At 39.4% G+C, this 23,486-nt stretch overlaps 1 protein-coding gene across 1 annotated transcript; it reads right to left on the reverse strand.

Moving 5' to 3' along the window:
• Positions 1-4,371: 4,371 nt before the first annotated feature.
• Positions 4,372-22,314, reverse strand: pkp2 (plakophilin 2). The gene is made up of 13 exons (XM_034673976.1): positions 21,949-22,314; positions 20,633-20,703; positions 18,446-19,071; positions 17,732-17,870; positions 16,906-17,113; positions 15,798-15,975; positions 10,628-10,745; positions 8,654-8,815; positions 8,148-8,324; positions 7,796-7,949; positions 6,283-6,475; positions 5,355-5,442; positions 4,372-5,100 (listed from the first exon to the last, which is right to left on the reverse strand). Exons 1-13 carry the CDS (start codon positions 22,139-22,141, stop codon positions 5,032-5,034), a joined length of 2,376 nt encoding a protein of 791 aa, XP_034529867.1. The 5' UTR covers positions 22,142-22,314; the 3' UTR covers positions 4,372-5,031.
• Between the last annotated feature and the right edge of the window lie 1,172 nt (positions 22,315-23,486).

Genomic DNA, 23,486 nt, shown 5'->3' on the forward strand with positions numbered 1-23,486 from the left:
CATCAGGTATCTTACTATTTTTAATGGATGAATCCCTTTGTCTTTAAGTCTGGTCACCTAATTAGAAAGAGGGAATGGGGCTCTCCTTGTGAATAAAAAAAACAGATCAATCCTCTAAGCAGTGGAAAGACAAGTAGCCTATTGTTAAAAGGATTTGGCTTCTTCATAGCTTTTTTCTCCCCTTGCGCCCAAACCAGTGCTGAAAATCATGGACTTTGTCCCTAAAATAGTTCATAAAGTGGGTGAATTAGAGATTAGCGATGAGAAAAAAGGGAAAGTGCATGGTTTAGTTCCTCAAATAGAAAGGCTTAGGGTTTAATCTAAACCCTTTTAAAACACGTGGGATCTGGAGTTCATGAAAATGAAAAAATATATAAAAGAAATCTGGGGACAAAGTGTTACTTGAGGACGTTTTTTAATTCAACAAAACCAAGTCTTTTCTGGTTTCTTATTAAGGCAGCCGTGGAATTAATGTTACATTACTGCCCTCTGCAGGATAAATCAAGAACAAAGTTAGATTTTTCTGTGTTTATTCTTCAGAATCAGAATCAGCTTTATTGCCAGGTATGCTTGAACACACAAGGAATTTGACTTTGGTAAACTGTGCTCTCTTTGTACTAGGCATAAGAATAAGACATACAAATAAAAATAAAATAAAAATAATAACAATAGCATCAGCTATAAATACAAAAGAACAACAAATAGGCATGACTAATATGTACAGGCTAAAATAATATGATAAAAGTGCATTCTTGTCGACGTTGTAGATTTTTTTCTTTGTAAATTCTCTTTAAAGTGTGTTTCTGCATTGGGGTATCAAATCCTATACTCAAGGATGAGTTAAAAATTAGCTGTTTATTTACAGAAGATAGTCATATATATATATATATATATATATATATATATATATATATATATATATATATATATATATATATATATATATATATATATATATGTATAGAAGAAAACTCATCAAATGCTGACATGCTGCCACGTCTTTGTTTTGTCTTGTTTTGTTTTTCTTGTTGTTTATTTGTGTGAAAACTATTAAATAGAGTATTAAAAAAAAAGAACAAAGTTAGATTTTTCTCTTTTGTTTCTTGAATATATTTTTGTACATCTCGTGTTCAAAACCCTATTTTTTTTTAGATATATGAAATATTTTTATGCACATTATGCACTTAAAGATTGAGGATGAGCATTTTCTCACAACACAAGTCCTCACTTTGTGCTGGATCTGCATGTATGTAGGTAAAGCTAAACATCTAATACAAAGCTGGAATACAGATTATTAGCCTTGAAAAACTCAGACACCACCTGAAATCAAGCACGGCCTACAAGTTCTTGCAGCTGGGATCTGCTTCACCAGACAAAATGTCTCTCCAGGGGGAACTTGGCTTCTTAAATAAAAAGTCTGTGAACAACGCCACCAGAACTCAGAGGCTGACTTTTAATTAGTTCAATAACTCTGACACCTGCTGAACCGTACGGCATGTAAAAGAGGGCAGATATGAGACACACAGTTTCCAATCAAGTCCCACTCCCCCCTTTGAAAGCCTTATCTATAGGGTGGGTGTTGATTGTCACTCAGCCTCCTGACTCCTCCCCCCCCTTCAGCTTTACCGCAGTGCAGCTCGCCCTGCCAGGCCCTGCAAGGTTAACACCACTTCAGGGCCTCAAAGTCACCCACAGGCTGGAGTAATGAAGCCAAACATCTGAGGTTTTTTTCCTCCTGGCGTGGATCCCATCTTCTTCACTAGGATTTATAAATTGTGTAACTTGGTTATAGTAGTCATGCACTGTGCACTACATCAAGCATTTCAAAGCAAAAGGTCAGAGATTATCTTCATGCTTATTTGGCTTTGACAATTCCAAACCGCTTTTGGAAAAATGAGTCAACCTTTGCTGAGGTGACAGAAACATGAATACACAGATATCTCACTTAAAACCTGCAACAGAGTTTAAAGCCGCTGTTCTGACTTACAAAGCTCTTAATGATCAGGTATCATCATATCTTAATTAAGCTTACAGTGCCCTGTTACCTCTCCAGGGCATTACACTCTCACAATGCAGGTCTGTTTGTGGTACCTAATGTCTTTAAAAGTAATACAGGAGGTGGAGCCTTCAGTTTTCAGGCCCTTCTCCTTTAGAATCATCTAGCAGTCAGTATCCAGGAGGCAGACACCCTCTCCACTTTTGAGAATGGGTTTAAAACTTTTCTTATTGATAAAGCTGACTCTGGTTTGGCTTGAACTGGCCCCTAGTTATGCTATAGGCTAGATTGCCAGGGCACCGACCCATCAGGATTCTGTCTCCCACTTTCTCTTCCTGTATCTGTATGCATTCATGTTATATTATTGCATGTCACTAACTTGAGATCTTCATGTCTTATTAACATTACTGGATCATTGTTATTGCTGCTGTGGTCCTGTCTGACTGCAACTACTACAACTATTAACATCACACTTGATCTTTTTTTTTATGTTGGGCTAAGGCCTTTAATGGATAGGACAGCTCGAGAGAGACAGAAGATATAAGGATGACATACACCCAAATCACGTTGAGACCAGCCTGCCTGCGACAAGGACTGAAGCCTCTTTACATGGGGCCCCGGCTCTACCAACTAAGCTAAACCAGCATCCCAATATCAGCCTCACTTCTTTCATTATTGTCATAATTATAATCATTTTAGTTGCAAATACAACTATTAGAATTTTGAAGTGCAGCTTTTTTAAGTCGATTGCTGTTCCTGCAAATATTACATACACTTTTACCATAACAGTCAGCATTTAAGCCATAACTCTGTATTATCTGTTGTTGTTGTTGTTGTTGTTGTTGTTGTTGTTGTTTTTTAACCCTCCTGTTATGTTCATTTCTCAGGGACAGCAATAATGTTCCTGGATCAACTTGACCCGGGGCATATTCAATTATCAAAAAGTGTCAGAACCTCAAAAAATCCCAATAAACATTTTTGTAATCTCATTATTAACTCCATTACTAACCATTTAAATCAATATTTAGTGCAAAGCATTATTTAATTCGCACAGATCGTGGTTCAATGAGGATAACTTACTTGTTTTTTAAGAACACAGTTGCAAAGAAACATTTAGTATTTGACACTTTTTAACCCTTTTAGCCTCCACTTTGACTGCAGGGTCACATTGACCCACAACCAGTATATATGTAATATAAACATGCAGGAAGGGTTTGAAAATTTTCATTTTATATGTTGTTTACGCTAATTAAGTCAAGCAGACGAAGTTTCATGGTGGAAAAAATACTTTTAACCTTTTTCTTTATTAATTTTGAACTTTAAAAAGGGTCAATTTGACCCGCAACATAACAGGAGGGTTAAGCTGCTCTGTTTGTCCCTATCCATCTCTCTCTTTCTACCCCTTCCTCTGTTTCACTATTTTGAGCCTAACACTATCACGGCAGCATGTGTTTGGTTCTGCTCAAGGTTTCTGCCTGTCTAAAGACAGCTTTCCCTCACCACTGTTGTCAAGAACCTCCTAACAGAGGATCAAGGTTTGGTCTCTGTGAATAACATAAGTAGGTCTAGACCTGTTCTTTATGTTATGTGTTTTAAGATAACATTTGTCATGAATTAGCTAATAAAACCTGACTGACTGACTGTACCTGTAAAGTTAGAGCATTACATGATAGTGATTTGTAATCTCACAATGGGTTTTTTATTCTAACAGCTAATGTTAGAGAAGAAAGTGTTACAGGGAAAAAAAATTACCATACATGACAACTTGTGATTTTTTTTGGCACCATACAAGTATTCTACAAAGTTTACAAAAACATCATGATCACATTTTCAATTCCAAACTATTTATTTCACTGATGAGAAAACTGAAGGCAGAAGGCAGGAGATCAGCTTGTTTTTGTTGTGTCACAGCAAGAAACAATAGTATTTCAACTTATTTCTTTACACGTTTATGAAACATTGAGTGTTTTAAATATGAACATTTTCATTGTAGTTCTGCATCAAGTGCTAATAACAAAAAAAAAAAACACCAAGAAGTATGCTTAACAGTTAAGCTGCCTCTAGAGTTAAATATCTACTCACTAGGATTCAAAGTATTTGATGTCAACAAGACTACAGCAGTGTTAGAAGGTCCCATGAAATGACTAATGTAATGTTCAGTGATATTTATCTCATTTTTCAGGTATGTGTCAGTTTTCATTTTTGCTGTGTCAGTTCATCAAATCAGACTTATCTGTCTCACAACTGACATAAAATCTGTCTCTTTGGGACTGGAATGACTTCCCCTCCCCTTTCATTTTTCTAGTATTGTATCTTTATTATAATGTATGTTTTTATTTACTGTTGAGTGTTGCTTTTATTATTGCTATGTTGTAAGAAAGGCGCCTATAAATAAAATGAATTATTATTATTATTATTATTATTATTATTATTATTATTATATAACAAAGAAAATACATATAAATCTAAAAATGTACAAGCCATTTCCTGGGACCTTTGTGGGGAATGTAGGCAGTGTTCACAATGTTCTGACTGCAGAAATAATAAAGATAATATACAACTCTCTCTCTATGTTGGAAATCCATGGAAGCCCTGAGCAGAGACACACTTATTCATATTTTAAAATCTGTGTTATCATCAAAGTGCATAATGTCTGGTTGTTTTCTCAAGATCTCATCTTATTTTTCTCCTAATCTCAGGATAACACGGTTAAGTTTTTTCTCTCATCATAACAGGATCCCATTATTTTGTGGGAGCTATTCTCTACAGGATTCATAAATGAGATCCTTGAGAAAACTACAGAAATCAACTTATCTCAACCAGTGTTGTTATTTCAACAATGAGATACATAAGTTAAAATCAAAGTAATCTATGTTTAATCACAGAGTAAATAAAATGTATGGACACATGTCTGCTTGGGGCCTCCGTAGAAATCAACACTTACTAAAACCTCACACACAGTCCATTACAGGAGTTGCAGTTCATCGAGTTGTTTGGTGCAGCACAGACTAGGAGTGTATTTTTAGATCTCACACTCAGTCTCTGACAGAGTTCACAGCCTTGTTTGTCCTTGGATTGATGAAGTCAGTTTTCTTGTACCCACACTGTTCAGAAAGAGATGTTGGTTATGGACTTAATATTCATTTTTGCATATTGTTTAATATGTATTTGGTCATAGTGGTAGAAAAACAGACAGTGTAAAGTATTTCCTCTTACAATAAAGTGTTTCCTGATAAATCAAGTGTAAGACAAACAAAAACACATCATCACATTTTCTTCCCCATACCTTTAAAATCGGTCTCAATAACATGTCTGACTAGTTTTCTGAAAACAACATGCTGCATGGATAGGAGCTCACCTTCTTGTAAGCACCATGGAGATCGCTGTGTTTCCACATTGTGTGTAGCAGGACACATGCTCCCTGTCCCGCTCTGGTTGGTCCGAAACTTGGGAATTGAAAGGGAAAATTATTCTCCTCTACCTACGAAGTGTTTTCACAAGATATAACAGTAAAAAAAACACACACACACACACACACACACACACACACACACACACACACACATCCCAGGATTGTGGTTCTTTGCTGATGTGTTAGTCTCAAGGGTAGAGGTTTCATGAACCAATCATATATATACTTAAATATTTCTATCAGAGTTGATTTTCTTTTTTATTCCAAGCTGGTTTGATACAGCCAAAACCTCATTCCATACCATCCTGATGCCTCGAAAAAAGAGTTTTTAAAATGTCAAGGTGAAAACGTCTGTATTTGTAAATTAAGTCTTGCCTCTTTGTCTCCTCTCTCTATTCCTCTGTTACTTACATTATGGTGATGTGCTGTACTTTGAAGGGACAATAAAGTGGTAGCTGAACAATGATTGGGATATTCCCCACTGTCTCTACCCAACTGTACGCCTTTGGTTAATCCTTAAAACTGTGTGATCTTGTGAGTAACACAGGAATTAATCTTTCCTTTTTTTTACACATGAAGATTTCATTTGCAAAAACAGTTAACTCACTTTTGAAAAATTAAAAAAAGGTTTCAAAAAAAGGTTTTTCTAATACTAGCTTTTGGTATGATCAATCAACTGAGGTTGGGTGGCTTTTACTAAGTCAAAATAACTTTATTAATCAGAGATATCTTGAAAATGTAACTTTATTAGGAATCTATATCACAAAGAAGTATGTTTTTTGAAAATTTATAAAAAAAAGAGTTATCTGTTTTTGTAAATGAACTCTTCACACATTTCTCTCTTTTCTTCCACCTATCCACCATGAACACTGACCCGTTGTCCTTGCTGCTGATGTTAATGATCCTTGGGAGGGCTCCCTGGTTGACGATGGCTTTAACGTGCTGCGTCTCGCTCTGACTCAGGTTCATCAGGATGTGCAACAGAGTTGCTGTTAAATCAGTGGGCAGGTCGGTGCCGGTGTCGTCATGGGGCAGCATCCTGACCACCTCTGGCAGCACCTGATTCACTTCAGGAGAAAGAACAAAAGATAAACTAAAGACTCTTTTACAGACGCACTCCTGGAAATTACAAGAAGTCTGCCCTCGAAATGTGCTTCTTCACTCATGTCCCTCATGGTGTGAAGTCTGCATCCCATTCAGTGCCACTCTTCTGAAATCTAACCATTCACCATATTTAGCAGTCTATGGCTACCATTAGATGCATAAAGTGGTGGACAGTACCAAAGTAAATTTACTTGAGTACAGTACAGAGTATTTCTTTTGGGGGAACTTATTACTTTTACTCCACTACATTTCTATCAATGCTCTACTTACTCACTACTTTTGCTTTGAAGTCCGCTCATGAATTTCCTTCTCTTTTCTGAAATCTGATCCTTAAGGCAGTAAAATGTGTTTGTGTAGTTCTGTTTGTCTCAGTGGTTTAGTCGTACCTGTATATTGTGCGTCTCCACGGTTGAATGTGGAGCAAACACAGAGCATGTTTCACTCAGATCAGGCAGTTCATGGAGAGGTGGTAATGATGGCTTTAATTATCCACCTTAGCACTCATGGCCATATCTTCAGCCCGTGTTAGAGGTTTTTGAAATGAAGAATGATAAGTTTTCTTTGCACTGTTCTCCCTGTTTCCCACTCTGCTCAAACATACAAAGATTCACAGTCCAACCTGAGAAAGCGTGTCGAGCTACGTAACATTTGTTTAATTCCAGATGAACATTTCAAACTAAGTTGTCTGTGCTTGGAGTAACTTCCTGTTTTTATTCCATGATATCGTTTTTAGAGATTTCAAGTACTGGTTTCTAGATAAACATGATGTAACATAATGTACTCCTATGTATTCTTGACTGCACTCATGCTTTGTAAAAATACAAAGTTTTGAGCTATTTCAAAAAGTACTTTGAATACTTAAGTATTTTTAAAAGCAAGTACTTCAGGACTTTAACTTAAGTAATAATCTGACAGAGCAACTATCACTTGAATTGGAGTAATATTTGACATGGAGTATCTATACTTTGACTTAAGAAATGAAGCTGTGTACTTTGTCTACCATTAGTTGCATGATACTGTATATCCATCATCACCCCCAACCAGACAACTATTGACTGTACCCAGAACTAGAACCAGCAGCCTTAAAGGACAAAGTCAGGTCAAAGGCAGGCTAAACATTTTTGGCTAATTGCATTCACAAGTGCAGCTCATTCTGAAAATGTCTGCAATTTTTTTCAGGAGGTTCGTGCAAGTACACCACACCTCACCTCACATCTGACAGTGAAGACGTCACAGGAACATGAGTGAACAAGCATCGATTCTCAACCAGAGGCATGAGTTACCGATTTCAGGATGTAGCTCCTGGTAGCGTGAGAGGTTTTTGACTAAAGATATGGCTGTCCTCTTCACATCACTCTCTCCTTCTTCTAAAATCTTCTTGATGTGTTGAAGGCCAGTTTCCCGCTGAACAATAGTGAAAGTGATGGCTTCAGCTACCTGTGAGATCACAGAAAATTTATCACAATGAGCCAAATGTTATAAATAAATACTACTAACCAACTTTAAGCCCTAAGTTGAGTCACAGCAAGATCGTAAAATCCAAACAAAGATATTTTAAAGTCTTAAGAAGGCTGTGTGGTCTCTGTTGTTCCTTTCCTCTTTACAGGACATCAGTTTAAATCTGTCTCATCTTACCACTCCGTTCCCAGCTGTGATGTTCTGCAGGGCTCCGACAGCAGCCTCCTGTGTTTGGGGACGCACGCTGCGGGCGATCAGCGACAGGTACATCCTGATTGTGATGGGGCTCCACAACCACTCAATGCCATGAGGGTTTGCCTTGTCCTCCAGCAGGGGGCAGTGTCGCTCCAGTTGCTGGGTGAAGAAGAAACGCTGCAGATTAGTTTGGATGACTCTGCTCATATTGACAACAAGAGGCAGCTAATAAACATGAGTACAGCATTCCACACTCAAGTATAGAATGTGTAATGCCCATGATTGGCTGAAATACAGATGATAGTTAAACATATTAAACAGTTATAAAAGACCTGTGAGGATTCTTTATTAAATATAAGGCTTCAAATAAAGGGCTGTTAATTAAACCTGCAGTGCTCCAGCAGTTTTCACACAGTACGGCTCTTAAATTCTACACCGTGAGGAAACCTTTTGTAATGTCAGAGTGGATTTTCATCTAAAGGGATTACCTCTGTGATCTTGGCGCTGCGATAAGCAAAGCAGCCGAGAGGCTTGGGCTGGGGAGCCAAGTTTTGTCGAGATTCTCCGAGATCTGCGATGTACTTCTTAGGGAGCTCTGCCTCCATCTGATAGGACAGGTTGTGCAAGATGCACATGCAGTTCTCTGTGGACTTTAGAGCATGTAAATATCAAATTTAACACAGGACAGCAAGCTTTTGAGTCATGTAGCCTACAAAAATAGAACATACTGAAGCCTGAATGAAAGCATGAGTGATACAGGTGGTTTCATTCAGTGGGTTTAAAAGAGAACCCACTGGACTCAGGACAGTGACTTTTTTAATCCTGTGAAAAGCAACAGGATCAATGACTTGATATTGGTTATGGCTTAGCCTGATTTGGCAGGAGTGTGTTCAGACTTTTCAATTGGGGTGGCCCAACTGAGGCACTGATAGGCAGGGGTGGCCAGGGTATGTGCACACACACACACACACACAAATTAAGAACATTTACTCTCTTTGTCTTTACTCTCTACTAGGGCTGCCAAGATTATTAGTCGACTAGTCACGATGACGTCGGCTATCAAAATCGTTGACGACTTATTTAATAATCGACATCATCGTTTATTTCTTGAAGCTTTGTTTTTCTCTTGAAACTGCCGCTGTACCTTCCGCTGTCTTGTCTGCCTTTCTGTCCTTGACGCACATGTGCAGTAGTGGTAATCGGGGTCAGCTGTGATGTCACCGGAAAACTTATGCCCAAACAGTATCATAGCTAGCCGGCTAAGGAGCTCGAAAGTTTGGGAGCATTTTTCCAAAATAAAAGGGAAGAAGAGTCAATGCAAAATCTGCAAGGCAGAACTTGCCTTCCATGGCAGTACGAAGGCAACATACGAGCATCTGAAAAGGAAGCATGTCGTGGCTAATTCGATTTCTGACGAAGAGGGACAGTTGTCTCGGTAAGCTAATTGGCTAGTTAGCTGCTAACATTAACGTCAACAGTATCAAAATAATCGTTTGTGGCAGTCCTACTCTCTACTTTAACAACTATCATTAAAATACCGTACAGCTGTAATATTCAAGTGAACATCATAGATTTAAAAGGAAACAACAGAGTGACGGCACATACATCTTTTTAGCTTAATTCTTAAAGAAATCAAAACAAAAACAAAAAAGATATAAGTTCAGAGTCACAGTTGTCACAGCTGGAAAAGGCATAAAAGCCCCAAAACATAATTAACATTTCTTAAATAAAACCAATCAGATTTCAAGGGGAGTCGGTGCCACCCAGGGGTGCATCTCGCTCGGCTGGAAGTGAAGCTTCCAGCAAAGCGTCTGCCCCCTGGTGGCTGGCTGTAGTATAGGTCAAAATCTCTGTCTCCCCCATTCATTTGAATGGGGCTGCAATCAATCTTTAAAAATCTAAATGCTGGTGGTACGAATGTTTCTCACATCTGTATGCTGTGGTGATATGTAGTTAGTATTAATATTAGTATTTGACTGTTTTGTGTTCAAGGCCTCTTTTTTTCTGAAAAGTTTCTTTTTCGTTAGTTATCAGAGGTTGAAAAAACGGGGTTTTACGTCCAGGTTTGCTTTGATTGACAGCTGCGGTAGAGGGAAACTCCATAGGATCTTGTGACGCTACGCTGTAGGGCGGAGCTCGTTACCGTGCCAACACAGAAATTACCGTGGCAAATTCTGTGTCTTCGCAGGCTCTGGCTGCACAATGGCTGCACCCTGGAGGCGGAGCAACACTGTCCATTTTTGTTTACAGTCTATGGTGCCATTCCCTGGCCACCCTTCCGGACACACCCCTGGCTTATGGTACATCACATCAAGAAATGCATGCAGGTACATGAGAGCTTCAATGCATGCACATGTGGTAGAAACTTATATCAGAATGATGCAGTTAACAGAAAAGCCTGTAACCATTCCCATATAAATAAATACAAGTTTTCTCTGGAAAGTTTCTCATTTCTATTTTACCTTGTCATCCGTCTTGTAGTCAGCTATGGCTCCCCGGACGTAGTAGACCAGAGAGTCAATAAGATTCTCACAGTCCCTCATTGCTCTCCTGCTTTCTGGACCAGCAGAGCTCAGATTTCTGGAAACCAAACAGTAAATACAATCAGGATGGCACTGCAGTGTGTTTCTGTCAGATAAGAAGGATTCAGTCCCACTGTAGCATGTGAGAAAAATCAGAAATGTTCAAAGAACTGATCATACTTGTTGTGTAACAAAGGATAATGCCCCCCTTTTGCAATCATATGATTTAAACACTTTGCAAAGCCAGAAGCAACCATGAGACAATAAAAGAATAAGAATGGGTTTATAACACAGTATTTTTTAAAATTGGGTGAACTGTCCCTTTACAATGGAAAGTGTAATCCGTCTTCAGGATTCAAACCCATCCTATTTGCTTCTGATGTTTCACTGGAGTCCATGAAGGCTTAAAGTATGGGCTGAGATTTGTGCCACTAGAAACTGAAATTGAAAAATGATATTGAATTTGAAAAGTGGAAGAAAAAAAAAAGTGAAATAGAATTTTTTTATTTTTTTATTTAAGGAAAATAGAGAGTTGAATTTTCAAGTAGGTTAAATACAGTTTCAAATCAAATAAATTCAGTTTCAAAACATGCTTTTCAAATTCAATATAATTATTCAGTATCAGTTTCGAGTGGCACAAATCTCAGCCCATATTAAAGGGTTGTAGTATTCATAATCAACCTGCTGGAAACGTGTTGGACCAACAGAGGACACGTATTACAAATATTGGATTAGCTACGTTTGCTATTCATTAATTTCATATCTCTTGTGAACTCTATGGGGTCTAAAAAGAGAAACCCCTCTGGAGACAGCTGTGATGCAGAGGGGATGGAGGAGGAAATAATAGGGAAGGGTCAGAGACTTGTAGGGAAGTCAACAAAGCTTGCTAATATTCAAGAAGACAGCATTTCAGACCTGGCTACAGAGTTTTTTAATGAGCAAGAGCAAAAAGAAAATTGGCCTGGTCCAGGAAGTTGTCAAAGTGAAGCAGAGGAGTCAAGAGGAGAAGGCTGAGAAACAGGACTCAGTTCTCAGAAAAGATCAAAAAGAACCCAGAGTTTCTCAACAAGATTGCATCTTCAGTGCAAGGCTTGTGAGCAAAACCTGTGCTCATGCTACAGGGCATGAAGAGAAACTCAAAACAATCGAGGCTCTTCAGACTAGGGCAACATAATTTCATTGCAGCACAAAGAGGTCGACAAGCACGCCTCAGACCTCGAGGAGGAACAGACAAAAGTAGAGGCCCTTGACCCACTGCTGCAGAGTACAACACAAAAATTAAACCATGTGACTCAATCAGTACAGAGGAAATTTGAGACTGCTGTTAAGCAGGAATGAAAAGCTCAAGAGCTGGGCTGTGTGACTCTTGAAAAACAACAAGTTTCAAAGATTCACACTCTGCAGGCTAAACTTGATGCTGCCTGAGATAAGAGCAGACTTGGTAGAAAACATATTCAGGAGATACAGAGAGAGCAACAGGAGTGCAATGGAAGCAAAGAGAAGATAATCAGTGAAATGACCAAAGAGCTTAAAGACAAAGAGGAGATTGAAGAGCTTCTGCAGAAAGGAAAGTATCAGTGCAAACATGAAGGAACTGAAATAAGAGAGGTCAACATCCTTGAACTGCTGCAAAAAGAGGTCGACAAGCAGGCCTCAACCGTCAGTTCACTTGGGTTCAACTCTGCATCCTCTCAATTTGCTCGACCGTCTTGTTTTTGTCTGCAATTTCAGTTTGAAGATCCTGAATTTGAGAGCAAGGGCTCAATCTTGATTTCTTGCTCTTGAGTTTTCTTGTAATTATCAGTGAGACGTCAATTCAGGTTTACAGAGCAGCCTCTCATGTATACCATTATTTTTAAAGCCGCTCTGTTGTGATGCATTGATGTTGGCCTTGTCTTTAATTTAAGTCTGAGGAGCTTGATAATCAGAGGACAAAGATTCTTTCTCTTTCTCTTGAGGTGTATTGTGATTTTCCTTGTTTCAGCTTTGATGTTCTGCTGGTTCTTCAACTGCTTCCAGGACCTGGTCCATATTCTATATCCATGTCCTCTTTGTCTCTATCAGACTCCTCAACCAGGTCCAATATGTTGTACTCTTTCTTATTTGTGCTGTTTTTGCATCTTTTCTTTCCATCTCCAAGGCCTCTTCAGGAGGATCTTTGTCTTCGATGCCACCTTCTTCAAAGAAAGTGTTGCAGTAGTCTCTGCTGTTGAAAGAGTGGTGCTCCTGAACCTTCTTCTTTAGACTGTTCCCTTCTTCATATGTAACTTTGGACCTGGTCTATATTGTTTTCCTCTTTTTCATCGTCAAACTCCTGAACCAGACTGGAAATGCTGTCGTCAACAAGTCCCTGATCTTCCTCTGTCATGTCTACCAAAATCCTGGAGTTTCTCTTTTTGACTCACACACAAAGTACCCAAATCTGCCTCGCTCTCATTTTGAAGGATTAACTGTGTCCAACAGTAAATACATATTTCACACAGCTAATCCGCCAACCGTCAAATATGTCCTCTGTTATTCCAGTAGTGTGTCAAACAAGTTTTCAGCAGGTTGATTATGAATACCAGAACCCTTTAGGCCTTCAAGAGCTCCAATTGAACATCACAGGGTAACAGACTGCAGTTCATTTAACATTTTTCTTTGACATAGGGTACGTAAGGACAGAGCAGAGCTGTTGCAAGTTGACCTTATTAGTTTGGAGGCGTTCATCCAGGTGTTTTTAAGCTTTACACACATTTTTCAGTGTTTTTTTAGTCCCTCTTCCAACTTTTTTGAAAGTTGTTGCTAGCATCATACCATATTTCTCATACTAAATATGTTGCCTTTGCACTATTTTCTTGTAAACAAAGGATTTACATCGTTTGCAAACCATCAAAATTCGTTTTCACCAACACTTTACACAGCATCACAGATAGCAAGTGCACAATCCTAAACATCCAGCCCCTAATTATTAAGACTTTCTTTCCACTCAGCAGGTTCTTTGTGCAGTGATGGGATGTGAATAAGAGAGAGAAAAGGATCATTTTCTCATCCACAGAAAGCTCAAAACATTTGAGAACATAAAGGAGAACTTGAGAACATCGGAGCAGAGAGGCCGAGTGATTTCAGCTCAGCAGAGCAGAGAGAGGAGGGCGCACCATCAATAATTCAGTCTTTCACTTATTTGATCTGGCTGTAGTTGCCAGGGGAGCAGTGCATCTTGTACCTCCTGCTTTGTAAACACGGCGATAATATGTTTGAACTTGTATATGAACTTAATATGTAATATATATGCACTGTGTGTCAAACAGAATTACAAGATTACTGAAGTACTTTGAGTTTGAGCTGCGTAATGTGAGCTTTGCGTACAGGCCCAGCTGATCAGACTCATTTCAATCGGCATCAACATCTCCACAGACCTGTAGATGAAACACTTTGAAGCTGTCTCTTACCTTGAAGTCATTCGTTCAGAGCTCACTGGTGCAGAAGTGCAGCATTTTTTAAATAATAAATCTAAAAGTCAAGATCTTAAAGTATACTTCCCTGCATTTATTTGATCCCCAAAACAAGACACTGATAAGAACTGCTTTACATTGCATATATTGAGCTGAAGAGAGACAGGAAACGTGGGGAGAGGAGAGCGGGGGAAGACATGCAAGAAATGACAAGGACTGTAGCCTCTGTATGTAGGGCGCTTAGACCGCTAGGCCACCAGTGCCCTCTTGAAATAGTTTTTAACATGTGATTAAACACGATTAAAGGTTGAAATTCAGCAATCAATTGTGATTAATACAACTAATCATTTGACAACCCTGGCCTTTAGCCATGCTAGTGTCATGATCCTCATCATGGCAGCCCTCCCTTCTCCCTCTTTGTGTGTGTGTTTTGTCATTTCCTTGTCTGTTACTCCTCTTCCTGTGTCTCTTCCCCTTGTTTGCTTCTTGTGGGTGAATGTGGGTGGGTTTCCAATCAACAGGCAGCACCAGGTGAAGCCATTCACTAATCAACCCTCTACTATAAAGCCTCTGGATTTCCTCCTACTCATCGCCAGATCGTACTTCAGCTTTCAGTGGTATTCTGAGTACGTGGCTCCTCAAGCATTTATCTTTTGCTTATCCTTGTGTGTTTCCATCTTGCTTCAGAGATTGCCGTGCATGCTTCCCGCTCTCGTGCTGATCCCTTCCCTGTCTGCTGCTGAACCTGCCTGCCTTTGCCTGAGCTCCAGTTACCCTCTGTGTGAGTACGCCGGAGAGAGGGACTGCTCCGCTCTGTACTCACGGCGCCACTACCACAGAGTGAACTCCAATAAAAGATTGTATTTTCACAATCCCTCTTTGCCTGAGTTCTGCTTTTGGGTCCAGTCCTGGTTACAATCCACAACAGCTAGCTTGATATAAGTCTAAAACATCCCAAACTGTGTCATCTTGAGGGAAATATCTTCACAATTCTCTTGGAAGTTCTAAATTGTTGAATTATTGTGTTCAGGATTAAATATCTGGGAAGCAAATTAATTCCCAGTGGCCAATTTTTTACTTTTTATTCTGTGTTTATGAGTAAAGCAATTTAAAAAACAATTTTTAACATAAGCATTCCATCTGCAAATGAGCGTGTTAAAATCATAGGCCTTGTCATGTTAGCCTGTTGATGCTAGCATTCCCCTTAAGCACAGCCTCAATAAGCTAACAGCATGACTGTAGTCCCCTAATCTTATAAAGGATGTTTTCAAATAATTAAAACAGGACTAAAAGAATACCTCATTGGATGACTCCCTCCATAGAAATATAGTCAGTGTTCCTGTTTGTTTTAACAGTAGAATTCAGTCATGTGACCGTTTCTGTTCTGCCCTTTGTTAGCTCTTGTCCTTTTAAAATGATGGCCTTGTGCTACAGTGACCCATCATCAGCTCTACACCGCTTGAACCTGGTAGATTGTTAACTTTTTCACAAGACAAATTTGACATTAAGGTAAATAATTGTTTGTTTTGTAGCTGCTGAACTCTTTGACTGACTCTTTTATTTTATATCAGCTGACTATCTGACACCAGTAACAGTGTCTAATTTCACCCAACAAAAAACCTACTCTGCGAAAAGACCTCTGGGTATCTCGTTTCAAAGTTGACAAAGAGACCTACCTCAGGCAGCCAGTGGCATTGTGGAAGGCATCATCATCTGCTAGGAGCTCATCTTTTGGGTTCTCCCCTTCAGAAATGCCAGAACTGGGCACAAGGACGGAGTGGGTGAGGACGGATAAAGCCTCTCTGGAAAGGCGCTCCTTCAAAAGGTCATGAGAGGAGAGGTTCCACAACAGACCTAGGAGTGGGACGAGGATGTTCTTCAGGACTTGTAAAGACATTTGTCTAAAAAACTATGATATATATCTGTATGTAAAAACCCTGATAGTTAGGTTTTAAAAATGCATAAAAAAGCCAGTTGTCTTAACAAGCTGTGGCCCACTTCAGGGGTAGGATTCTTCAAGGACCAAGCCTTCATGGGTTGTATAGACCAGGGATTCCCAAAGTGTGGGTCGGGACCCCCTGATGGGTCGCGAGACACCAATGGAGGGTTGCGAGATGTCTTCCATATTTTTTTCAGTAATCCAAATTTGGTAATTTTACCCATTATTGTAAAAATATAGACAAAAATTGTAATTGTTGTGTATTTCTGACTTTCTTTGTTACCAGATGACTCCTAAAGTTAGAGTTAGGGTTAGCTAACAGTTAATAATGTAGATAAACTAATTTTGAAGTTGAAGTAAATGAAGTATGAAGCAACATTTAACCACTTCAAGGGACAGTAGGGGTCACAAGTCTTTGGCACCTATATTTTGGGGGTCGCCGGCTGAAAAGTTTGGGAACCCCTGGTGAAGACCACTCATGCTGAACTGAAATGAGGCGGTCTGGTCTACCTAGAATGTCCTTCCTGTGTCACCAGCTTTTCCTGCCCTTACACTTACGTCACATAGCGCCATCCCCTCACCTACCACCAGGTGGATGGGTTGCTAACTAACTAACTAACTAACTAACATAGCTAGCATCACATAACTTCACTATCTTTATAAACATTATCAAACAATTGGGATGCAAAGACTCTCCAAATACGGCTTTTGAAGAATGCGGTACCTAAGTTGGTGCATTGCTACAGTGTATTCTAATTCTGCATTGGCATTTCTGCAGTAAAACAACTGGTTTTAATAAACATCTAAGTTCCTATTTGTTCAGCTATATCAAAAAAAGAGCTGACCTGTAAGTTCTCTTCTGGTCTCAACATCACGGCTGCTCTTCAGTGCTCGAAAAATGGAAGCCAGGCCGTTGTTCTCCTTCACCTCCATCTTGTTTTCAGCACTCTGGTAAACGACATTACGCAGGGCCCCAGCGCCGACACTCTGCACCTCCTCATTGTCGCTGCGCAGGAGCAGCAGAAGCTTTCCTATTCCACGAAGATAATATACCTGAAAACAAGAGTGAAGAAATGATTACTGTAAGATTAAATACACTCAACAAATTGAAAACTAAAACTTGCTTTGTCTGTTGAAATGTTAAAGTAAAGCGTCCATAAACTGTATCTGAAGGATTGACATGTGATAATTAATTCAGCAACAGCATGCTTAACTTTATCAAAGGTTTAAATTCTAATATCATGGTCAGCCTTTACTGTCTAGAGCGTGCTTTCTTGTCTGTTTCAGTTCTAGTTTGTGCTTGAGAATCAGCTCATGCACAGGGATACCCATGACACACTAACAAACCCAATTTGAGTTTTGGTAAATTTGCAAAAGTCAGGGAAATCACCAATGCAATGATTATTTTACTAGAATACATTCCCTTCTCAAAGCCAAATCAGATAAGAAAATTCATGGATTTCACATGAACTGCAGCCAGATGAAAAATTGGAACATGTATCTAAAACAACAAAATAGACCGCTACTGAAACCACATTTTAAAATGTGAACAAATGAGGCTTTCTGTATCTCTCATTAGATAAGGCTAATTGGGTTTCAAAAATAACAGCCAAAAATTATTTTTTAAATAATTTTAGAATGATCTCATACTCCTCATGTGATTAAACTTACCATCTTCTTTGCTTCTGCACTCTTGAAACATTGACTCTGTATGTAACTGGCTGCACTGATGAGGGTTTCCTCGTTTTCCTCCTCCAGTAGTTTTATGGCTCTCTCTATTGTCATCTCTGGAGGCTTGTTCTCCGACTTCCTGTTGGATAAGACAGACATTAGTGACAATATATACTATCTCAAAATGTCTCAAACTACATCCATTGGCCTGGATCCCACCTCAGGACGATATAGGGCCTGTGTCCACTAACAGCATTTTTTTTTACTGGCAGTAGTCACAACCTCAATTTCAGAGTGCTTCTCACCAGCAGTTACTGGTAGGTCATGAAAACTGTCAGATGGTGCGTATGCTTCCTTTAAAGTTGCCCATTAAGTCTGTTTCAAATCGACTTTTGCAAAGAAAATGTAAAAACATGTAACAGAAATGGTGTAGCATTAGTGGCAGCTCTAGACCTCGAGACTGTTCCCTTGAAACAAGTGTGATTAGTTTCTTTCCCATAAGGACCTCTGCTATCTTGCTGACATTATTGACATCAGAAGTCCCGCCCCTTTTTGATACAAAACAGCTGATAAAAAAGGCGTTTTTGCTCAAAGGATGCTAAGTACCAAAAACAGTGCAGCATTGGTCTTGTACAGAAACACTGTTAATGGACACAGACCCTTAAGACTGTATCATCAAATGTGCAAACCCAGCATGAAAAAACAAGATCTTACAGTGTCATGACGTTCTGTGTTTGAATCTGCTGAATGGGGGTCTCTACTTCCATCTGCCTCCCCATGTCCACCTCCATGCTGATGACTGAGGGGGGGTAAGAATTCAGTCTGTTGAGCCTCTGACCATCATTCCTGACCTTAGCCAACCAGGACAAGGCCTCATCAGGCTGATTAGCACTATGCATCTTTTCACCGTTCTGTCCCTGCACCACATGTTTATCCTGTTTGACAATGGTTTGGCTGTGACCCCAGCGAGAGCCAAATTCACCACTCTGCTGAAACGCTGCATTTGCAAACACAGGCTGTGGAGTTGCGATCTGTCTCTGGGACCTCCCACGGTAGCTCCCGAGTGTCGATGAGGATGCTAGCGGTCGTCTGATACAAGGAGCCTCTGAGAAGGCATAACGACGAAATGAGTTGGAACTGAGAGTGTTGTCCAGCAGGGCTCCAATCCTATGTGGCTGACTGGGTCCTGGGTGGGTGTATGTGGCATAACGGTTGGAGCTGTAAGTTAATCGATTGCGGGCGATGTCTGGGCTGTGTGGGGGAGAAACTTCCACCCTCCTGGATGGTCTACGCACATGGTTGGTAGAGAGAGCATTGTTGCTGAAGCAGTATCCATTAACCTGTACAAAGAAAAAAAAACTTCAATACATTGTGACTTCTTTATTCTCCTAGTTTTGAGAATTTAGGGAGGACTTCAAATTTTTACCCAGCTTTTTAACCAACCATTCTGTGAAAAGGAGTCTGGCAACATAAATAAAGTTTATATTTCACCTTTACCTGTTGATCATGTGGCATAAATGTTGAAAAATGTTTACAATAGCACTGGTAAATAACAAGGAGGCTATCTCTGAAATTGCACTCAATTTATTTGGAGAGCACAAAACTTTAGATTCATCATCAATAGAGGACCAGTCGACAGCAAAGAAATGAAGACAGGAGGAGAAAACAGCACAGACACTAGCAAGAGGACTTAAAACAGGAGCTAGGTGGAAGAGATGTTGACCAAATCAAGGAACAGACACGAAGCAACCACAAACCATAACACAGTATGGGCTTTGGTAGTGTTACAGGACTGTTTGAGTCAGAAGAAAATGTCAACAGAAGAAGAAAATACCTTATACAGGTGTTTTCTACATTTGTCAAAATTCAAATGGAGAAACCCTAAAGTTTAGACTCTACTGTAAATGAAAATGTAAAGTTCAATGTGATATATATCAGTAAAGCAGGATAATGTAAGGCGCCAGTTGGCCTAGCAGTTAAACTTGATAAAAAGGAGGCATCGGTCAGACACGTGTATTTACAAAACATTTCAGCTTAAGGAAGCTCAGAAGAAGTTCAAGCAAGAAGACAGTTTTATAAAAATAATAATAATAATAAAAAAAACATTTTAAATAAATTGTATCAATTTTAATTAAGCAAATTCAGGCTGCCAAACATCCTGTGCTAACACTGTAAAATATAAAATATGGTGAATAATATGGAGCTGGATCTTAAAGCAAATCATGTTTCAGTAGCTATTTGACTACATTCAAATGACGGTGTTCAATATTTAAATCACAGCTTCAGATGCATTCGCTGGTCCATCTGCTTTCTTTGTACTGACAAGCACACAATCAGAAGAGAGGGCTACAAAAGCACACCAAGGTTTGAACTGACAGCGATCTGTCATGAAGTTGTACTTCTTCAAAGGTCAAACAGACAGCTTTTAGAAGGTGAAAATCCGACAAGCAATGTCACTTAAAGCTGCTGTTGGTAGGAATGGTGTAAACAACGTTGTTTTTTTCCCTGCTGGGTTTGGAGAAAAGGTCATAATGCTCATCGGTACTCATCAGTAAGTGGAGTAATTTGAGACTATCTCTGTGTTTTCCAATGCCTTTGTATCAAGCTGTTATTATTCCCCTCGATCCAGTTATGACGGACCAATCATAGCTAATGTCCAATCCTCTGTCCTAATTTGTTAAGGGGCAGCTGCTACTACATCCTCCGATTGGTTATGAGTCCGGCACTATCATGACTGCACATGCCGATCTGTGTTGGGGGGCTAAGAGGAAATCTGGTTGGGAGGGATAGTGTTCACACTCGAAGTCCCTCTCTCTGAACAGATGTTTACTCTGTGACTACCAACAGTAGCTTTTAGTGTCAGTGAGTATGTGAAAGCATAAATCTAAAACTTTCCCCTACCTTCGTGTTGTGTAAAAGTCCATCTGCAGCATCAAAGGTCTTTGTTGTGCTTTTCTGTAAATGGACACTACCTGAAACAAGTTAAAGAGGTTTTGTTAGAGTGTTATGTTTCACAATGTATTTACCTAGAGGCATAGCAACAACAACTCTTCCCAAGCTCAGGGGCGGGAGCCCCCCCCCCCGGCCTTCTGAGCTAAAATAATAGAGTTTAAGTACATACTGACAGGGCTGCAGGCATGTTTAAAGTGGAGCAAACCAAATGTTTGTATTTGCATTGCAGAGGAAAACAGAGGACTGGGACAAACAAATGAGGACTTAAACTAACATAAAGCAAAAAGTGGACAATTTGAATCATAAAGAGGACGAATTTAAGTGATGAGAAACTGATCCTTTGAGGAATGAATCAGTGGTAAGAATATAATCTGCATATTTGGTTGATGATGGAGGATGGTTGATGAATTAGGTTTAAAGCTGATCCATCCACATGCTGTTTGTTTAGGCCACTAGTGCAGCAAAAAAATAAGCCATGACCCCTCCTAGAAAGCAGGTCAGTTGGTATTGGTAATATATCAAAGTCAAGCCGTGTCAGCTGTCACTTCCATCTTCCTCAAGGCTAATGAATGAAACTGCAGGAACCTGTTGGACAGGCAAACTACTACACCACAGGCATTCCGGTCACAAAAGTGTATCTGAATTACATTCAAATGGTAGTATAATCTGAACATGCAACACATAATATATATCTTCAATCAATACCTTGATTTATGAGTGTTCTTACATATGGGTTTGTAGTAGTGGGTCTTAACTTGGGACATTGAGAGGCTCTTGAGATATTTAGCAGGACATAAATAGGACAAAGATGGCCCTGCTACACAATTTAGATTACTTTTTAAAATGATATGAATATAGTTATAGCTTCAGGTGTTAGTAGTTTTATTTAATTAGGTAAAGACCTTGAAAGAGTAAAGTCACTCTTTGATTAAACTACTCAATACTTTCAGTCATGCTCAGTCACTGACAATTGGTAACAGCAGAACCAAAGCTCAGTGAAAGAGGTAAAGAAATAATGTTGGTATGGTGCAATTGTCTAACATATGCTTCCTACACCAAAGTGAAACATACATATATTTCAACATACAAACTAATTATAGGCCTGCTCTTTAATTCTTAAAATGACCTGTTCAGATACAAGAGCTATCCAAAGGTAGGAGTGGCCTGGTCTACATCTCTCTGTGCAAAAACAGCTGATTTTCAGAAGTGGTTTCCTTTTAATCCAGCCGTACATTAACCACAGAAGTTATTAAACCTTACATTACCATTTGACCCACTCTTTTTCGCCTTTCGAGCCAAGGTGAGCTGAACCTGCTGGTGAACACGGAGGTTCCTCTCGTTGGAGTTCACCCGTGTCGAGGATCTCGGAGTCGGCTCGGTTGGCAGAGCCAGGCTGGTGTCATCCAGCACGAACGACTCCTGAGCAGGTAAAGCAGATTTGAAAAACACTTCTTCCATTGTGACCAATTCTGCGAAGAGTCTAACTCGGTGCCTTCATTGAACCTGATAGGTACATTTCCTGGATTACTGTGGAGTCCTGCTTTGTTGTCCAGCTCAGGTGAATCCACCGACGCACTGACACTGAGAGAGGGCGGGGCGAGAGACGACGCACCTGAGGTGTCAGGTGTCGCGACATGGAGGTGTTAGTTTACCTCACAGTTTGTGTTAAAGGAGTTCAATGTGACTAATAATATTTACAAGAGCATTACCAGTGGTGGGCAGTAGCAGAGTAAATTCACTTGAGGACTGCACTTAGGTACATGTTTTGAGTATCTGTTCTTTACTTGAGTATTCTTTTTTGGAGGAACTTATTAGAATCAGAATCAGAATCAGCTTTATTGGCCAGGTATGCTTGAACACACAAGGAATTTGACTTAGATAAACTGTGCTCTCTTTGTACAAGGCATAAGAATAAGACATATAAATAAAAATAAAATACAAAATAATAACAATGACATCAGCTATAAATACAAAAGAACAACAAATAGGCATGACTAATGTATACCGGCTAAAATAGTATGATAAAGTGCAGTGGTGAGTAGCAGAGGTAGTTTTTACATTAAAAAAAAGATAGTAGTTAAATTATAAAATAAATAGAAATATGGAATTCTGCTTGGAGAATTGTTGCATTGTATATTTACAGAGAGTATTGATCCAACAGGTATGACACTGTTATGGTTCAGTGTTCATCGGAGTGACAGCCTGGGGGAAGAAACTGTTCTTATGGCGGGTTGTTTTGGCGCACAGTGATCTGTATACGTCACCTTTGTTCCATTCCAGATGAACATTTCAAACTAAGGTGTCTGTGCTTGGAGTAATTTAGTTGCTGTTTTTATTCCATGGTATAGTTTTTAGAGATTTCAAGTACTGGTTTCTAAATAAACTTGATGTAACAGAATGTACTCCTATTCATGACTGCATTTCACCTGCTGTGGGTGGACAGGATACAGGAGAGGAAAACTGAACTAACTGGGGAAGAAGGCCAGCTCAGTCCTGGACCCTGTGGAGGTGGTGGCTGACAGGAGAATTATGGCCAATCTGTCGTCTTTTACGGACATTTCTTTTCTATATATATTCTTGTTGAAATTCTTGGACTGTATACCTTTTTGTTTGCTGCTGTAACTCCATGAATTTCCCCATTGTGGGACGAATAAAGGAGTATCTTATCTTATTTATGTATTCAGAAAATACAAAGTTTTGATATATTTTAAGAAGTACTTTGAATACTTAAATATTTTTAAAAGCAAGTTCTCCAGTACTTTAACTCAAGTAATAATTTTACAGAGCAACTCTCACTTGTAAG

This window comes from Notolabrus celidotus, chromosome 21 (genome assembly GCF_009762535.1).
Source record: "Notolabrus celidotus isolate fNotCel1 chromosome 21, fNotCel1.pri, whole genome shotgun sequence".
In the NCBI taxonomy this organism is placed as follows: Eukaryota; Metazoa; Chordata; class Actinopteri; order Labriformes; family Labridae; genus Notolabrus; species Notolabrus celidotus.